A 17,349-nucleotide genomic window follows, 5' to 3' on the forward strand; every position below is an offset into this window, starting at 1 on the left:
CATTTTCCCACACGCCGTGGATCAGGCTCTGTGTTTGTGTCTCAGTGTCTGCGGGCTCGGCGCGGTTTCATCCCCCCTGCCACCATTATAACATCATTTTGCAGCTGTTTTCGGTCAAAGTGCCCCGAGAAACTCGCCGTGCGCTACCTCCTGAGCACCAAAGCGCTGACAGGGCCAGAAAACATGGAGCAGCAATCAGCAGCTGCAGATAAGAGGAGATTATAGTGGAGACCCAATCAGAGCTAAAACGGTGAGATCCTTTGATCTCAAGCTGTTCATAAAGGCGACTCAACGTGCCGTTCGCGCACATTTACCTGCTTCCGTGCTGGAATTCTCTCTTTCCCTCTTTCTTCCTACTCTGTCCATGCTGGACGTATCGTAAAAACTGCTGTTATTTATAGACAAACTGAGGGACGCACACAAATAATGTTATTTTTACCAAAAATAATGTTTTTATTTTGAATAAATATATTTTATGGAATCAGTGACACACTTATACTCGTGGAAATAATAAAGGCTTGATAAAAATCTAAAATATATTTGGTGATATTGTGGATGCAAATTGACGTTGGTCAATACGGACATGTGAAAATGGCCATGTACTGTACTTATGAAAATGATTAAAAATAGTATGGCACGCTCAAAAAATATAGTATTTACTCATATATCATGTTAACAAGAACAATTACATTAAAAGTGTTAAGCTTTAGAAACACATTTTGGTAAATGTTTTGTGACTTATACACGTCGTCAAACTTTGTGGACTCAGATGGCGCTCGTCTCGGAGAATGACCTCAAAACGAAGAAGAAGAATCATCCGCCGTTAAATACCGAAACGAAGAAGAACAACATCCGGTCCAGAGGCGAGCGTCTCCTGGCAACACGAAGATCAGATTCCTAAACCGATTCCGCCCTTTTTAGTCTGGTTTTCAAACTTGTTTTTCCTTTTCTAGACGCTTAAATCCTTTTCGAGCGTGGAGAAGAGCTGCACAAGACAATATTTCACCGTAAGTAAAACGATCCATCCTTGTCCATCTGTCGAATGTGTGCGAAGTTTAAATGACGTATTCGTTCAACTATCTGTCGTTAAATAAATGGTTTATTACCTGCGTAGCGAGCTTCGTGATTATTGCAGTTTAATCAATGATAAAATATAATGACATTAATTGACAAAATGACCAGTAGCTTCAACATCGTCTCGATATTCTTACTTCTGCAGTTACTTTTCGGTAACGTTGCGGTCATTGGAGCTTCAAAATTCAATTCAATTCAATTCAGTTTTATTTATATAGCGCCAGATCACAACATAAAGTCATCTCAAGGCACTTTACAGGATGTGTTCAATATCTCGGTTTATTATTGATCGATGTTTATGGACACAATTGACTGAGGGGGAGACGCGCTGGAAGCGAGCAGGAAGCTAATGCTTTGCTAGCAAAGCATTAGCTCTGTATTCAAGCTAGCTCTGTTGTTCGTGAGCGCGTTTTCCCCTCTGCTGTTGTCACGGCAACCAGATCTGTGCTTTGCTAAGGTTTGTTTTCGTGGTTCAGGAATCTCTAAATGCAGGTAAAATAAATGTTGGGCCGTTATTTTTGGTGGTTGTGTACATTTATGATTCGAACAGACTTCTTTACGAGATAATATCACGTTCTTAAACGGTTAGCATCGCCAGCGGCTTCAAAACTACGACGCCTTTCCGTGACGTCACCAGGAGAACGGCTCAGGCCCTTCTCATAGTACTGCTGTTACTACTACTACTACCACTATACTTTCGGCTTGTACCGTGAGGGTCGTCACAGCAAATCAACCGTCTCCGGTTCACCCTGTCCTTCGTATCCGGTATGACTTTCTTATGTCTGTTGATTCTCATAGTAAATTTGGCCAATTTCTCAGGTTCTATATGCTGGAAACTCTAATAATATACTATGATGGAGGCTGTCACTGATAGCCGGTCAGAATATTTGAAGGCTTGGAAGATTCTTCCCGTGTTTCTTGTCTCGAGTTAGTTTGTGAGGTGGAAAACGCAACAGAAGATCAAACCGTACAGATACGAACCGAACAGAACGACAGAGAGGACTGAAGGAAGCCGGTCCGGAACGGCGCGATCAACACAGACGCGAAAGCAGATGGACACAGAGAGACGTCAGGGGGACACGGAGACGTCAGGGGGATACGGATCGGTAAGGATTAGAAATACGCTTTAATCATGGCTTCTTCTCTTTCCAAATAAGAAACTAAATGATCTAAATGATCATAATAATTACGTTTAGTGAATCCTGATGTCAGAAAAGTTCCCAACTTTCCTCATATCGGGTCATTCTGTCCATCGTAATCCACAGAAGAGTGTATTTTCCATACAATAATAATTATGTTGAACTGAACAACCGAGGGATTCCTCCATCGTGGGAACGGAATCAAAGCGATCCAGCTCAAAATGTTCCGAACAGAGACGAGAGGTGGAGGAGGAGCCACGTCTCACCTGTGCATCTGACTGGTTTCACCCACTTCAAATGCAACTCCGGATCTTTAGGAAGCCTAAATAAAGTGACACTGTCACCAGTTAAAACTACTGTCAGTCCTGTCGACAAGCCGGGCTTAGTTCTGTCACCGACGTCATATCCGGGTCCATCGTCTTTCAGTGCGATAAATGCTAGTCCGCTAAAATGCTAGTCACAAGAATGGTTCTTTGTTCTCAGTAGGGCGATGCAATGTGTGTTTGTAACTGTTAAATATTTCATTGGGTCGGGTTTCTCTTATCTATTATGGTTAAAAATGTCAATTTCGTGTCATGAACACTTTAAGGAACAGATTCTAATTTTAGGCATTTATAAATTAATATAATAGGTTTAAAAGACAGTGATGAAGTCAGTGGTATTCCTGTTCTTTAAATGACATTTGTAGTTTCTAGATGAATAAAGGGAGCCGATTCTCCATTTCTATTGATTTTAAATTAACGGTACAATCAGCTGTAGCAGAAGATAACAGGAAATCACTTTGCTTCGTCTGCAGGTATTTCAGCTGAACGGGAGGCTTTTTTAAAAAGCGACCAATGATTGCCTGTAAAGAAATGAGTGAACAAAACTGAGTGAAGATCGATCATCATCGAAGACTGCGAGATGTCACCTGGAGACCCAAAATGAAATCACACAGAAAAAGTATGTATGTTTGTCCTCGCATGTTTGTTTCATCACAGCAGCGTCCAATTCCTTCAATCTGTCCTCCAGATTGTCCACAGCAACATGTCTGTAAAGAGGAGGAGGAGGAGGTTCCTGCTGATCAGCAGCTCTGGAAAGAGGAGATGAACTCCAGTGTGGACAAAGAGGAGCCAGAGCCTCCACGTGTGAAAGAGGAGCAGGAAGAAATCCCCACCAGTCAGGAGAGAGAGCGGCTTGGACTGAAGCAGGAGACTGGAACCTTCATGTTGAGTCCTACTTGTGAAGAAAAAGACCACAGCAAAGATCAGCCTCTGTTCCTGAAACCTGATGAAGATGCAGATGAAGAGTCTGGAGTTCTCATGCCAGTTATTAGCTCTGTGGTAGGAGCAGCAGACATTGACCAGCTGCTGTTCTCTAACGGCTGTCATGCATCTGGAAGCCATGATAAGAGAAAGGAAACAGGTGAAGAGGATGTTGAATGTGATCCCACACTTCAATCCCACAACAGAAAGACCAGAAAAGGGAGACCATATGTTTGCACAATATGTAGCAAAGCTTTTACAAGAAGGTCAGCTTGTAAAGAACACGTGAGAACCCACACAGGTGAGAAGCCCTTTGACTGTAAAACATGTGGGAAACATTTTAGACAGAGTAGTCTCTTGACAGTCCACATGAGAATCCACACAGGTGAGAAGCCTTATAGTTGTGAAACATGTGGGAAACATTTTAGACAGAGTAGTCTCTTGACAGAGCACATGAGAACCCACACAGGTGAGAAGCCTTATAGTTGTGAAACATGTGGGAAACATTTTAGACAGAGTAGTCACTTGACAGTCCACATGAGAATCCACACAGTTGAGAAGCCCTTTGACTGTAAAACATGTGGGAAACATTTCAGAAAAAGTGGCGATTTGACAGTCCACATGAGAATCCACACAGGTGAGAAGCCTTATAGTTGTAAAACATGTGGGAAACATTTTAGACGGAGTAGTCACTTGACAGTCCACATGAGAACCCACGCAGGTGAGAAGCCCTTTGACTGTAAAACATGTGGGAAACATTTTAGACGGAGTAGTCACTTGACAGTCCACATGAGAACCCACACAGATGAGAAGCCCTTTGACTGTAAAACATGTGGGAAACATTTTAGACGGAGTAGTCACTTGACAGTCCACATGAGAACCCACGCAGGTGAGAAGCCCTTTGACTGTAAAACATGTGGGAAACATTTTAGACGGAGTAGTCACTTGACAGTCCACATGAGAACCCACGCAGGTGAGAAGCCTTAAATTAGACCAACGTGGGAATCATTACATCTCAATCGCTTTGCTCTGAGGAATGGAATGCTGTCAAAAACTGTTGTTTGGTGAAGCGTCAATTTTGCAACAAGTCATAGGAGCAATTTGGGCAGTCTACCAAGTTGGATACTTTTGAGCCTGCAGTAAATCCCTATAAGATGAGGGCGGCATTTTGAACTGTCATTTGTTTGAGATATTTAAATTGTACCTGTGTGATTTATTTTTTCTTGTAAACAAACAGTATATTTTGCCAGGAAACCTAACTACAGTGATGTTGAATAAACTTGTTTCCAGCCGGTAATGTGAAGTATTTCGGTAACTTTAATGCTTTACAGCAGTGGTCCCCAACCACCGGGCCGCGGCCCGGTACCTGTCCGTGAGGCATTTGTTACCGGGCCGCACAGAAAGAACAGCTAATGTATACAACTTCCGTTGTATCGATTATTAGCATCTAAAAGGTGTTTTATTTTGAAAAACGACCGGATTTTCTCCAACGTAACAATCGGCTCTTGATACGTTGCTAAAAAAACCCGGCCGTGAACTCGCGAAAATTAATTAAAAAAAACAAAAGTCTTTGGAGAGCTTCTTTGCTAAGGAAAACATTCCATTTGAGGAGGAAGAAGAGGAGGAAGACTAGGAGGTAATGACCTCCGAGAAGAGAAACCAGAACTAAGACTTAAAACTCGGGTTTTAACAGCTGACTGGCTTCGTAAGAGCAATGAAGGGTTCAAAAGACCCTTGGCACAGAGACCAAGAACCCTGGATTAAAACACAAGAACCCTGGAATAAAACACAAGAACCCTGGATTAAAAAACAAGAACCCTGGATTAAAAGACAAGAATGTGGAATTTATGAAACAAAAAACCATGAAGGACAGAAGTAATTATTGGGACCACAATTTATGGTGAGTAGATATTGCAAGGGCGTAATATAAAGTTTATTGGTAAGATTATATTCCTCTTTTTAAATTTAATTATACACCCTCGTGACAACACCCCTGTTGCCCCAGCAAAGAATGGCATTAACCACCTCAAGAGCAATCCAAAGACAGATGAGTGAGAAGTTTTCTTGTCATCCTACCACACTAAGAAAGTGGGGACGGCGTAGTGTGGATTGCAAAGTCTTCTGCTGGAGCTAAAGGTAAAATCTATTACTCATATTGGACTTTAAGTCCAAGGTGCAAGTTCTTCTTAACCGTTCCCTACAGTCGTTTGCCGTTCAAGTTTTATGGTTCCAGAAATCTGGTAGATCCATTATCAGTGGTGAGTAGCTGGTTACAGCCATAACCTTGGATCATAAAGAGAAACTGTACCAAACAGAACATGCATTTTTACAGATATATATATATACATATAAAAAAAAGCAATTCCTTACACACCTGTACATTATGTTTTAAACAAATCCTTGGTGGTAAATCATCTTTTGTTTTGAAGGTGTTTCTACTTTAGTTTCTATTTTATACCAGTGTTTACATTTGTCATCGTTCATATTCTAGAGAGGTGGGGCATCAAAAGTTATCCAAATTATTTTTATACATTTTACGGTTTCCGTGCGACGAAGCTCCAAACTTGAGGTAGAATTTTGAGATTTTTTGTACACCAAACATTGCTCCCGTTTGCACATACACGCTCCAATCCAAACCAAATTTTAAACACTTATTGATCCTTCCTACCTGGACACTTAAAGTGAAACTTTGACAATCGGCCTCACAGCGCCCCCTACAGAACAACAATTGAATGTGAATTAAAAACATTGTTTGCCAGAAATAATTGAAATGTAGCAGAAAATTCCCTCGTGTGGTCCCGATAAAAAAACAACAATTGTAACCATGTCGTTGTTTTTACGGTGTTGCCGTGGCAATGGCTGGAATTACACATTAATTGACTACAACACAAAAAAATCACCAATGCTATGAAAATGACATATTAGCATGGAAACGTCCAAAAGTTGCCACATACATTCTCACACACATGCCAGTCGAAAAGGTCAATGACACCCAGGCTGCATTTTTTACACTGTTGCCATGGCGATGGCCAAAATGTCCCATATTATCCCAATACAAATTTGACTAAACTGTGAACAACTCATGCGGCTCAAATATAAACACAAAAGCGGCGTGCGTCGGCGGCTCAGCTCATCGGCCCGCAAAGGCTTTTGACGCAGCTTGCGGCTTTAATTGTCGTTGTTGTTGTTATTATTATTCGATGGATTGCAGCAACGAGGAGGATTAACAGATTCCCTTCACCTCGTTCTGTTGGGAGTTTCTCTGTGATTTGCCGGTGACATTTCCTGATGTGCTCTGGGAGATTCCTTTTATTAGTTGAGGTTTTACATAAAATTGATAGCCGACATTACACCGACCGTTTCCCTGCGCTGCTGTCATTTCTTTCATTTCCCTCTCAGACTGCAGCAGCGAGGCGTGCGTGCGCGCACCTTCTCTTATGTCTGAGATATTAAATATTCACGCATCATCTCGCTCCACGAAGCTTTTTCTTGATCCTGTACTCCCAGTGTTAAATTGCCGCACACACACACACACAAAGCGTGTAGCTTTAGGCCTTAATTACTCCAAGCAACAAATTGTTGCGAGTTCTATACCTGCTACTATTTGCTGCTCAGCGGTGAATGGATCTGAGCGCTCTGGTGTTTTTAATAAGTCTCTAGTGGGGAGAGACAGAGCTATGCAACGCCTTGGTACACATGCAGAATTGGAGTGATGGATTGTACGAAAGCAGGCAGGGTTCAAATGTGCTTCGTTGGTGCATGTTTGAGCGACAAAGAATCAGCGTGGCAGGGATTCAATCAATGACATTTAGGTCTCGCTTGAGATTAAGCTGTGAGAACATTTCTGTGTAATTATGCCACAAATCGAACCATCAAAGAGGTGAAGAGGCCACTGATGCAGACCTCCATACTGCCCCCCCCCCCCGTTTCTTATTGTTTAATAATAAATAAATAAAAATCAGATTACCATTACAAACTTTCTGAATAAAGTTCAAGTCAATCCTTCCGACATCACAGTTTTCAAAGGGTAAGTTCTCCTGCGCCTTCAGCGCTGACGCTAAAATCTGCCGGACTGCCCCTTTAGAATGAATATTTCACTATTTCAACCTGATCGTGTTCGCCTGCAGGAAGTTGGATGAAATGACGTCACTTGGCCCACTCCACTGGAGTTCCAGCTGACAGCTGGTGCTGTGGAGCATCACGCATTCGGCGTTATATATAGACACAGGAGCATTCGGAGCCGTCAGCCTGCATTCTATTCCAATTGCACTGAGAAGATCCATGGGCCTCGCCCCCCCCAAACGAGGCAGGGGGTCGCTGCTGGCACAGAGAGGAGGATCGGCCCTATTCAAACATACAGGGGGGGGGGGGGGGGGGCATTTGAATGCCCCGGCTCATTAGTGTAACACAAATATCCTATTCTGCTTTATTTCAGATTCTAAGGGGAGAAGCAGCAGCTCTGGAATCCAGTGTCATTCAGATACCAGAAGCCTCCTCTGCTCAGTGTCTATGTGACGCACTGTTCGGCCCGTGCGTTCAAAAGGAGCGCTGAACAGGCGCTGCCATGCTCCCGTTGTCGTGCTGTTGTGTTAAAAATGAAACTGCGACAGTTCCCCCCATAATAAATCAAAGAGGAGACAGATTTCCAGAGTGTCACACAAGCTGCACCGATAGAGCCATAAATAACAAGAACTACTGAAACCAAATATTACAGAAGAAATACTTTGACAACTGACAGGAAAATAAATAAATTAAATAAAAACATAATTTACTACTATTTTAGATTCTTACATTTTTCAAAAGTAAAAGTAGTTTGGCTTTTTATCAAGCAGAAATGTTTTCAAGCAGAAATTCCAAATAGTCCCCAGCTTCTCATTTGTTTCCCCATTTGTCTCTGGATCTTAATATCTCCTGGAATTTAATCGTTTTCATGTTTTTTTTAGAGTTATAACCTCTGGAATGTGCTTCAAACAGAACCTGCTTTCTTTCAAATGACTGATGCAACTGGGCGTGGCAGGCAGCCAAACCCCGCCCAATACTCTTAGCTAGTTCTCCATTGGCTACAACCTCCGCGTGTCTCTGCTGCGATTGGCTACTGCCGCCGTCCGTCTAAGTGACGCAGCATAACAGGCTTGAGCGAAAAGGAAGCCACGTTGACACGGTAGACTCTAATCTACCGGGTAGATGCTTGTTTTTATCCAGGAAGCCGCCGGTAATAACGGAAACGTCGCCGGCTGACCGTCCAGAAGCTCGTTTGATCTTCACAGAAAGGTGAACGTCTCCGTGTTGAAGGTCTCTGTATTACCTTTCATTCATTTCTGCCCCTGAAGCTAAGCTAGCTCGGGAATGCTGAAATGAGCCTTTTCTGTAAGTGACCCGGGATGAGCGCCTGTCGTTCAACCCTTTACGTTGTGATGAGTGATTTCTTTAGCCTCGTTTGAAAATCGAGCATGCCAGACTGCACTTTATGGACTTTATTCACAGAGGAGATCAGATCTGTCACCCACCATCCTCCCGGGTGGGGTTTCACACATCAGCCCGTGAAATGGATGCTGATCCTCTGTGTTCCAGGTGAGCGGAACCACAGCATCCGACAGGATGAGCGTTGGGTTCATCGGAGCGGGCCAGCTGGCTCATGCACTGGTGAAAGGCTTCACGGCTGCAGGTGAGGACACCCCGGGGTCCACCGAGGACACCCCGGGGTCCACCGGGGACGAGATGCACGCCGCCAGCAGTAATCTCCGGCTATCGGGCGCCGTCTTGTGTGAATGTTAACTTCCTGTTTCCAGGTGTGATCGCCACACACAGGATTACAGCCAGCGCTCCAGACGCAGACCTGCCCACAGTATTGGGGATGAAGGTGAGAGGATGAGTTTCTGTTTTAGGATAGGAAGTGAGCGTGCACCTGTGAGAAGTTCTTCCACATCTCCTCCACGTCTTCGTCGCAGAAAATGGGCGTGAATCTGACGACGAGCAACAAAGAGGCCGTCAATAAGAGCGACGTCCTCTTCCTGGCTGTGAAGCCTCACATCATTCCCTTCGTTCTGGACGAGGTCGGCCCAGACATCGAGGACCGCCACCTCATCGTGTCCTGCGCAGCGGGCGTCACCATCAACTCCATAGAGAAGGTTGTCTTCCGTCCCGTCGCTGCCCCCCCCCCCCCCCTCAGGCCGTTCTTTAACCCCCGCCTCCCCTGCGCTCCTGTCGTCTGAATTCACAGAAGCTGCTTCAGTACCGTTCCGCCCCTAAAGTGATCCGGTGCATGACGAACACGCCGGTGGTGGTGAGGGAGGGGGCTACGGTGTACGCCACCGGGACTCACGCAGAGGTGGAGGACGGGAAGTTGTTGGAACAGCTGATGGCCAGTGTGGGCTTCTGCACTGAGGTGGAGGAGGACCTGATTGACGCCGTCACTGGGCTCAGCGGCAGTGGGCCGGCCTACGTGAGTAAAACGGATGCACGGGTCTGGTTCTGGTCGTCCTCGCTGGGGAGGCGGCGACGTCGCTAACCCCGTAGGGTTAAACCATCAGGGCTAACCAGTCGTCTGCTGACTCCGGTTCTGTTGCTTCCTGAGGTTTGTACATTCGTATCTTCCTGTCTTCCAACAGGCGTTCACGGCGCTGGACGCTCTGGCCGACGGTGGCGTGAAGATGGGTCTGCCCAGGCGATTGGCTGTCCGACTGGGAGCTCAGGCCTTATTGGTCGGTTTTATGCGTGGGTGTGGTCGGACTGAATTCTCCACTTGTAGCTCGTTGCGCTACACAGACATTTCAGATTTCTTCTTCTCAGTAAATGCAGGAAGAGTTGGTTTTAAATGTTTTACCTGATGCGAGTCTATAAATTCTGGGGCTTTTTTATGAGCAAAGTCCTGGTCCCCCTTTTTCAGCAGAATATTTTCAGATGCTTGTTGACGGTAAATATTCTTCCTCCGATTGTCGCCTTGGTTGCACATTTGCAGCCGGGAGCAGCTCGCCGGAGACGCTGCAGTTGTCTGGAAGATCTTCCCAATATTTTACCGGGGAGAGCTTTATTTTTATTTGTGATTAGTTTTACATTCTCATGCTCTCCATTACGCATTATAACGATGACAAAGCCGCGCTCGCTGCTGAGCTTGTTTGCTGTATCGGCACTTCATGGCCGTTTTCTGCCGTGTTCCTGCTCCTCTGCAGGGAGCAGCGAAGATGCTGCTGGACTCTGAGCAGCACCCGGGCCAGCTGAAGGACAACGTGTGCTCGCCAGGGGGCGCCACCATCCATGCCCTGCACTTCCTGGAGAGCGGCGGCTTCCGCAGCCTCCTGATCAACGCGGTGGAGGCTTCCTGCATCAGGACACGGTGAGGATTACTCGTCACGCAAGCCTTTTCTGTCTTGACGAGTCGATTGCATCAATCAACGACGTTTCTTCACGCTGTGTGCAGCTCAGACAGCTGGAGGCCTCTGCTGACCGACAGACCGACCCGCGCCTGCTTCTGTAACTCTCGCTTGCTCTCACAGGGAGCTGCAGTCCCTCGCGGACCAGGAGCGCATCTCTCCAGCAGCCATTAAGAAAACCACGCTGGATAAGGTGCTCCAGCAGCCAGGAGTCACGGTCAGCGGAGTAGCGAGTGGGAACGGCCGATCGGGGATCAACCTTTTCAACAGCAGCAGGCCTGGAATCAAGAAGGCCTGAGTGCCGCCAGACGGCAGCACACATTTGGACAGATTTGCATCGTCTATTCGGCCAAACAAAAAACAAAGACTCACGACGGGCAGGAAATCACATCCAAATTGGCAGAGATGCCAAATGACCTGTCCGTTACTTGAGCAGAATGCAGAGCGTGGAGCCGGTGGTGTCTGGCGCGTTGCTCCCGGTTACGGCCTTATGTCGTGGTGCAGGATTACTGTCTGCACATACAAGCTGAGGAGCAAAAGTCCATTTACAATCTGCCGTCTGTCTGCGCTGGAGCTCGAGATGCTCCGAGGCTGTTAAACGCTAATGATCCGGCGGGCCATCCTGGGATCCCGCTTCACGCCAGGCAGCAGATGGCAGCGGGGACGCCATCGAGCTTTTAATGTACACCTTTAATGTCTCTCAAGAATGAGGATGCAATGTTCAACATGGTGTGCGCTCGTTTTGTGTACCGGCGTGTCCGTTCATGTTTGATTAAAAGTGTTAGGAAAGACTGATTTGTAAGGTATAGTGGTTTTATATCTTTGTTTAGACTGGTCTTCATGGATTAAAGACTGACCTTGTGCCCGGATTATTAAAAGGCACAAATCAAATTGTGCTTTTTTTCTGAAGTTTATTCTGCTGTCGTCATCCCATCGGTGTTCGTGTCTTTGTCTGTCTTCTGGCTTAGACATGTTGCTTGTTCTAAAACCCCAGACTTGAACTGTTATTACGGAAGTGCATGGGAATGTGATTTTACCTGGAATCTACGTGCACATTCCTGTGGGTTATAATGTAGAACTAGAAAACGACAATCAGAGATTGCAGACCCCGCCTCCAAAAGAGTATTGGATCTTTCATTTTTCATTTCATTTTCTAACCGCTTATTCCGTTATCGGGTTGCGGGCCAAGCTGGAGCCAATCCCAGCAGTCAATGGGCGAGTTCATTGCAGGGCAACACAGAGACAGACAACCAGCCACACACGCACTCACACCTACGGGCAATTTAGTGTCACCAATCAGCCTAGGCTGCATGTCTTTGGTGGCAGGAGGAAGCTGGAGAACCCAGAGAGAACCCACGCAGACACGGGGAGAACATGCAAACTCCTCACAGAACGGCCACAAGCCGGAGACGAACCTGTGACCATCTCGCTGTGAGGCAGCGGTGCTTACCGCTGCGCCACCGAGCCGCCCCACTATTGGATCCTGTGAGACAGTAAACAGGGCTTCCGGATCAGAGGGGCCAAACCTGCTCTAGCTTGCTGCTCCGGAACGTACTACAAGACTCCTTCTGGACTCTTTTTCCCATCATGCCATTCGTGTCCCTCCCTCTTAAAGTGACAGTTTACAGCACAGGCACAATTCCAGATGTAAAAATAATTCTAGAATCTGGATCCAGATCCGGATCAACGCCATTCTCGGGGAGAACCGAGCCACGGACAGAACCTTGCTTGTGTAAAACTTTCAAGTCGATTGGGTTACTAGTTTTTGCGTTGTGCGCTTGGACAGACAAACAGACAAACAAACATACAGACAAACGCACCCAATTGCAATACCCTCGCCTCCGCTTCGGCGAGGGTAACAATCACATCAGCCTGTCCAAACTTTAAATGTTCTGCATCTGTTCATTTGGCATGTTGACCACACTCAACACATGGGTGATTCTCATGAGATCAAGATTTAGAAGGTGTCAAGCATAAGAAATTCAACATGCCGTTGAATTTTTTTTTTTTTGTACATATAAGATTATGGGGTGAACTAACTAAAAAGTATATTTTCAGAATTTAAAAAAATATTTCCTATGTGTTTATCGACATTTTTTAGATGTATAGTCATAAATTATCATTACCGCAACTTAACATGACATGAAATATATGGTTAAACATGATTAGTTTTGGCCATTGTTACAGCAGACTCTTATTACTCATGCTAAAACCTATATATAACTCTGGAGAGATACATTTTAAAGTGTTTTAATTTAATGTAATTTCCTATTAATTCTCATTACCGAAACATTTGTGAGGATTTACAATTGTGTTTATTTAATTACTTTTGTAAAAGATAACATACACATTTTGTATGTATCGGTCACTAAATAACTAGTGTTGTATAACTTGTCAGTATATTTTAAAACAAAATATGATAATATAATTATTACTTAATTTGTAAAACAAGACCAGGTTGCGGTAATGAGAAGGCCATGTCGGTAATGAGGATCAATGTTTCGGAAATGAGAATTATATTAACTTTGGACAATGAGTCTGATACCCAACCACATTTAAACACATACCATTTTTAATTTAATGTAATTTCCTATTAATTCTCATTACCAAAACATTTGTGAGGATTTACAATTGTGTTTATTTAATTACTTTTGTAAAAGATAACATACACATTTTGTACGTATCGGTCACTAAATAACTAGTGTTGTATGACATAAATTGAAATTGAAAATGAAATTACATTAAATTAAAACACTTTAAAATGTATCTCTCCAGAGTTATATATAGGTTTTAGCATGAGTAATAAGAGTCTGCTGTAACAATGGCCAAAACTAATCATTTTAACCATATATTTCATGTAATGTTAAGTTGCGGTAATGATAATTTGTTATGGACTTCATCTAAAAAATCTCGATAAACACATAGGATTTTTTTTTTTTAATTCTGAAAATATACTTTTTAGTTAGTTCACCCCATAACCCCATAAAAAATATATTCAAGGGCATGTTAAAGATTCTTATGCTTGACACCTTCTAAATCTTGATTTCATGAGAATCACCCACGTACAGTATATTAAAGAAGCATGAAGCGATGTTTGGGTGTGGCAGCTAGCTCAGGCTCAGCTAGCTCGACATGCACTCGGCCTTCTCTTCATTTTGTTTCCATCCTTCAGAGTTGATGGTTCGGTCCTCGTTTCAGTTCTGATGATGAATATATTTATTAGATAGAATGTTAGAGTACAAGTACAGTCAAACAGTAGAATGTATTACAGTACAAGTACAGTCAAACATCCTGTCTAAGAGGAGCATTTCAGAAAAGCCCTTGCGGTCTTGTTCTGTTGAAAGTCCTTCATACATAAATCATCGACAATTAACTATACAAATAAAATAAAAATAAAACCAATATTAAATTACTCAATTAATGCAAAATAACAATAAATTAAAAAGACACATAATATGTACAATGTAAGTAGACAAAAAGGGGGGTGAGGGGAGAGAGTCGTGATGACTATCTCCGTTTCTGCCCCCCTGAAAGGTGTATTTTTAGGGCCGTTTTGAAGGAGGCCAAAGAGGTGCATGTTTTGAGGGCAGGAGTCAAGCAGTTCCACCCTTGGGGGGCAGTATTGTAGAAATATGATTTACCCATGTTTGTCCTATAGGAGGGTGTAATCAGGTTATTGTTTGAGCTCCCTCTAGTATTGTGGCTGTGGGTGTTACTAAATCTTTGAAGGTATTTAGGTGATCTTTGTGTCATCGAGATGAACCCCGGCCTGCAGGTGGCAGACTTCTACCACATGACCCATTTATATGGCTGCTAAAATCAAATTAGCCACTTCATAGATCAGTTATACATAGTTATCTTTGCTCGTCGTCCAAATCCTCCCACATTTTATTTCCTCTCTGCTCCGTCTGAGTCTGGGGAATCGATTGTCAATCAGATTCTCCAACAATCTGTACGCATCTTTTGACCGCCGTGAATAAGACTTGTTTGTTTTCTGACTAGCCCTGACCATGCTCGTCTTCCTCTCTGGCTGGGAGGTGAATTGTGATTGGCTGTTTAAGAGAAGACGCGATTCAGTTTTAGAAACCTCCCGTCAGCCGGATGCATGGCTGCGTGGAATCAGGAATTCCTCTGTGGATCCAGACTTGTACCCAAACCACCTTGAAGTGAAGCTTTGAATGTCCCTGACGCCGTCTCAACACAGAGGTCAGAGGTCATGAACTTGTGGTTCAGCCATGTTTAGGGGCTTATCAATAAGTGTTTGACGAAGCTGCATGGAACAGCTCAGCTGTGCGAACAACAACAACGCACTCGTATTTTGGAGGAAAGTAACTTTGCACCACTTGCAGCTATAATCTCAGAAACTGAAAATCCAAGGGCTGAGCTGGTGTGACAGTAAAAGCGGCGTCGAGCGCAGACGGCAAGTCTGTTAAGTGCTTTCTAGATATTTGGGCCCATTTCTGCGCCCCAGGCTGCCCCATTTTGGATTAGCAGATGCCACTTTGTGCGAGAATGAGATAGGCCTGTGGGCCTATTGAGGCAACACGCAGGTGCATAATGGCCAAGTTAAAATGATGGAAGGAAAGTGATGGTTTGTGAAGAGCCATGTCCTCATTATAATTGAACAATTTGGAACTGTTGCAGGATTAGTTTATTTTTCTTAAACAAACACACACACACACACACACACACACGCTCCAGTGTCCCTTGATTAAATTGCAGGCTAGCTTGCTCTTAGCACGCTCAGGCTGTTTATTTGTGCGTGCAATGGTTTTTCCTTTGCCGCTGAAGTGCCTCGGTAATCCCTCTTTTATTCCAAAAGGTTATTCCCCGCTTGCTCCCGCCTCTGTCCGTTGAGATTAGCCATTGCTTCAGAGACATCCATTTGCCTCTCATTGTTCGCCTTCCTTTGCCCCTTGTCGCTCGGGCAGCTTCGAGTGCCTCTCTTCCACCTCAGACGTGGAGGATGTGCTTCGTGTCGATCAACCCGACACACTAACGTGTTCGTTCAACAGCAGATAATCCTGAGTGCACGCTAGAGTTCGCGCCGTGCGTGCTCCAGCCCAGCATGGGCTCCCTATCCACAGGTAGGCCAGATGCTACCTGTCGGCTCCATTCAGTCGGTGGAATCACTGACCTTTGACGGAACGTGGTTGTTTGCATATGGATGTGGCATCAAAGCCGAGAGGAGCGCCTGAAACCAGTACAATGAACCTTACATGAGCTCGGAAGGAGGGATTTGTGGGATGTCAGTCTTGTTCCTCTATTTCTCACTTGGGCTGTCAATAAGGTGTGTCTGTGTGTGTGTGTGTGTGTGATCTCTGCACTGATACAGCTTGCGGCAGCTATCTGGTGAAACAGTTGCAGAAGGAGGAAGCTCTGACAGATACCACACGGAGACTCTGCACAATCGGATTCAGGTCTTTTATTCAAGTAAAAAAAACCGTATAAGTACACACAGATACTCCATCGCAGGTACACTTCAATATACCATTGCTTTGATTCCATAAAACACCTTCCTGATCGTCAGTTTGGATGCAGAGACAACAGACCTAAAGTGGTACATCGACAATTTTTGTCGTTGTCTCTGACAGGTTTTCATTGGTAGAAGTACGCACTTCCTTTAGGGGTGTTTTTCCTCAGTATAAGTACAAAGGACTTTCAACAAAAACAAGACTGCAAGGGCTTTTTTGAAATGCTCCTCTTAGGCAGTATGTTTGACTGTACTTGTACAGTAATACATGCTACCGTTTGACTGCACTTGTACTGTAATACATTCTCTCTAATAAATATTTCATTATCATCATCGTACATGTTTCTAGCTCTGAAGAGCGTCCATCAGCAGTGTGGGTCGCTGCCCATGAAACGGCACATCTCCCTCTCTCATCAAACATCTGGCTCTCTGCTGAAGGAACAAAAACACTGCTTTTTCAGAGGCTTTGAAATATTGCCAATAACTCCTGTGTTCTAAAAAAAGAACAACAACGTGCCAAATATCAATCATATCACAAAATATATGTTTGACTTGTCAGCAGACGGCTTGGCTTGAAGGTGTAGTGTCTATATTCTTATTAACTGAGCAGCATCGTTGCCTAATAGGCTGAGTGCTTTCTTTCTATCGGAAGCCATAGTTCCTCAGGAATAGAAATGGAGTATTGATAAACTATGTTCTACATCAGTCTTAATCGTTTGGGGAGAGTGTCTGACAGAAGATCCGTTTGTAGAGGTCCGTTACGCGGTTTCTCATCAGTCTTCCAGTAATGCCTGAACTAAAAAGTGACTGGAAGAGGCGTTTAAAGTTCTCAGGAGGCCAACCGGATATCAGAATGAGAGACGCAGTAAAATGAGTCAGACTGAAGAGAGAACATTTATGAAATGAAGGAGCTAAAGTGCAGGAAGTGTTCTATTTGCTGCCTGTTTAACGCTTCACCTGCCGTTGCACCAGTAAAAAGCACAACAAACACAGATTTACCTCCTTTGTCTGACGTCATCGTCTGAGTGACATCATCTTTGCTTATTGTG

The 17,349-nt window shown here is 44.3% G+C and overlaps 1 protein-coding gene and 1 long non-coding RNA gene across 2 annotated transcripts; both read left to right on the forward strand.

Annotated features, from left to right (window-relative positions):
• The first annotated feature begins 2,083 nt into the window (after nt 1–2,083).
• On the forward strand, nt 2,084–3,551 carry LOC137907091 (uncharacterized). The gene is made up of 3 exons (XR_011105917.1): nt 2,084–2,180; nt 3,010–3,155; nt 3,225–3,551. It is a non-coding gene; the product is annotated as an uncharacterized lncRNA (long non-coding RNA).
• Nucleotides 3,552–8,598: 5,047 nt separating this feature from the next.
• pycr1b (pyrroline-5-carboxylate reductase 1b) lies at nt 8,599–11,668 on the forward strand. Its single transcript, XM_068750904.1, has 8 exons — nt 8,599–8,728; nt 9,029–9,122; nt 9,247–9,317; nt 9,406–9,585; nt 9,678–9,899; nt 10,066–10,158; nt 10,627–10,790; nt 10,951–11,668. The coding sequence occupies exons 2-8, from the start codon at nt 9,056–9,058 to the stop codon at nt 11,123–11,125; spliced, it is 972 nt and encodes a 323-aa protein (XP_068607005.1). The 5' UTR covers nt 8,599–8,728; nt 9,029–9,055; the 3' UTR covers nt 11,126–11,668.
• The last annotated feature ends 5,681 nt before the right edge of the window (nt 11,669–17,349 follow it).

This window comes from Brachionichthys hirsutus, chromosome 17 (genome assembly GCF_040956055.1).
Source record: "Brachionichthys hirsutus isolate HB-005 chromosome 17, CSIRO-AGI_Bhir_v1, whole genome shotgun sequence".
Lineage (NCBI taxonomy): Eukaryota > Metazoa > Chordata > Actinopteri > Lophiiformes > Brachionichthyidae > Brachionichthys > Brachionichthys hirsutus.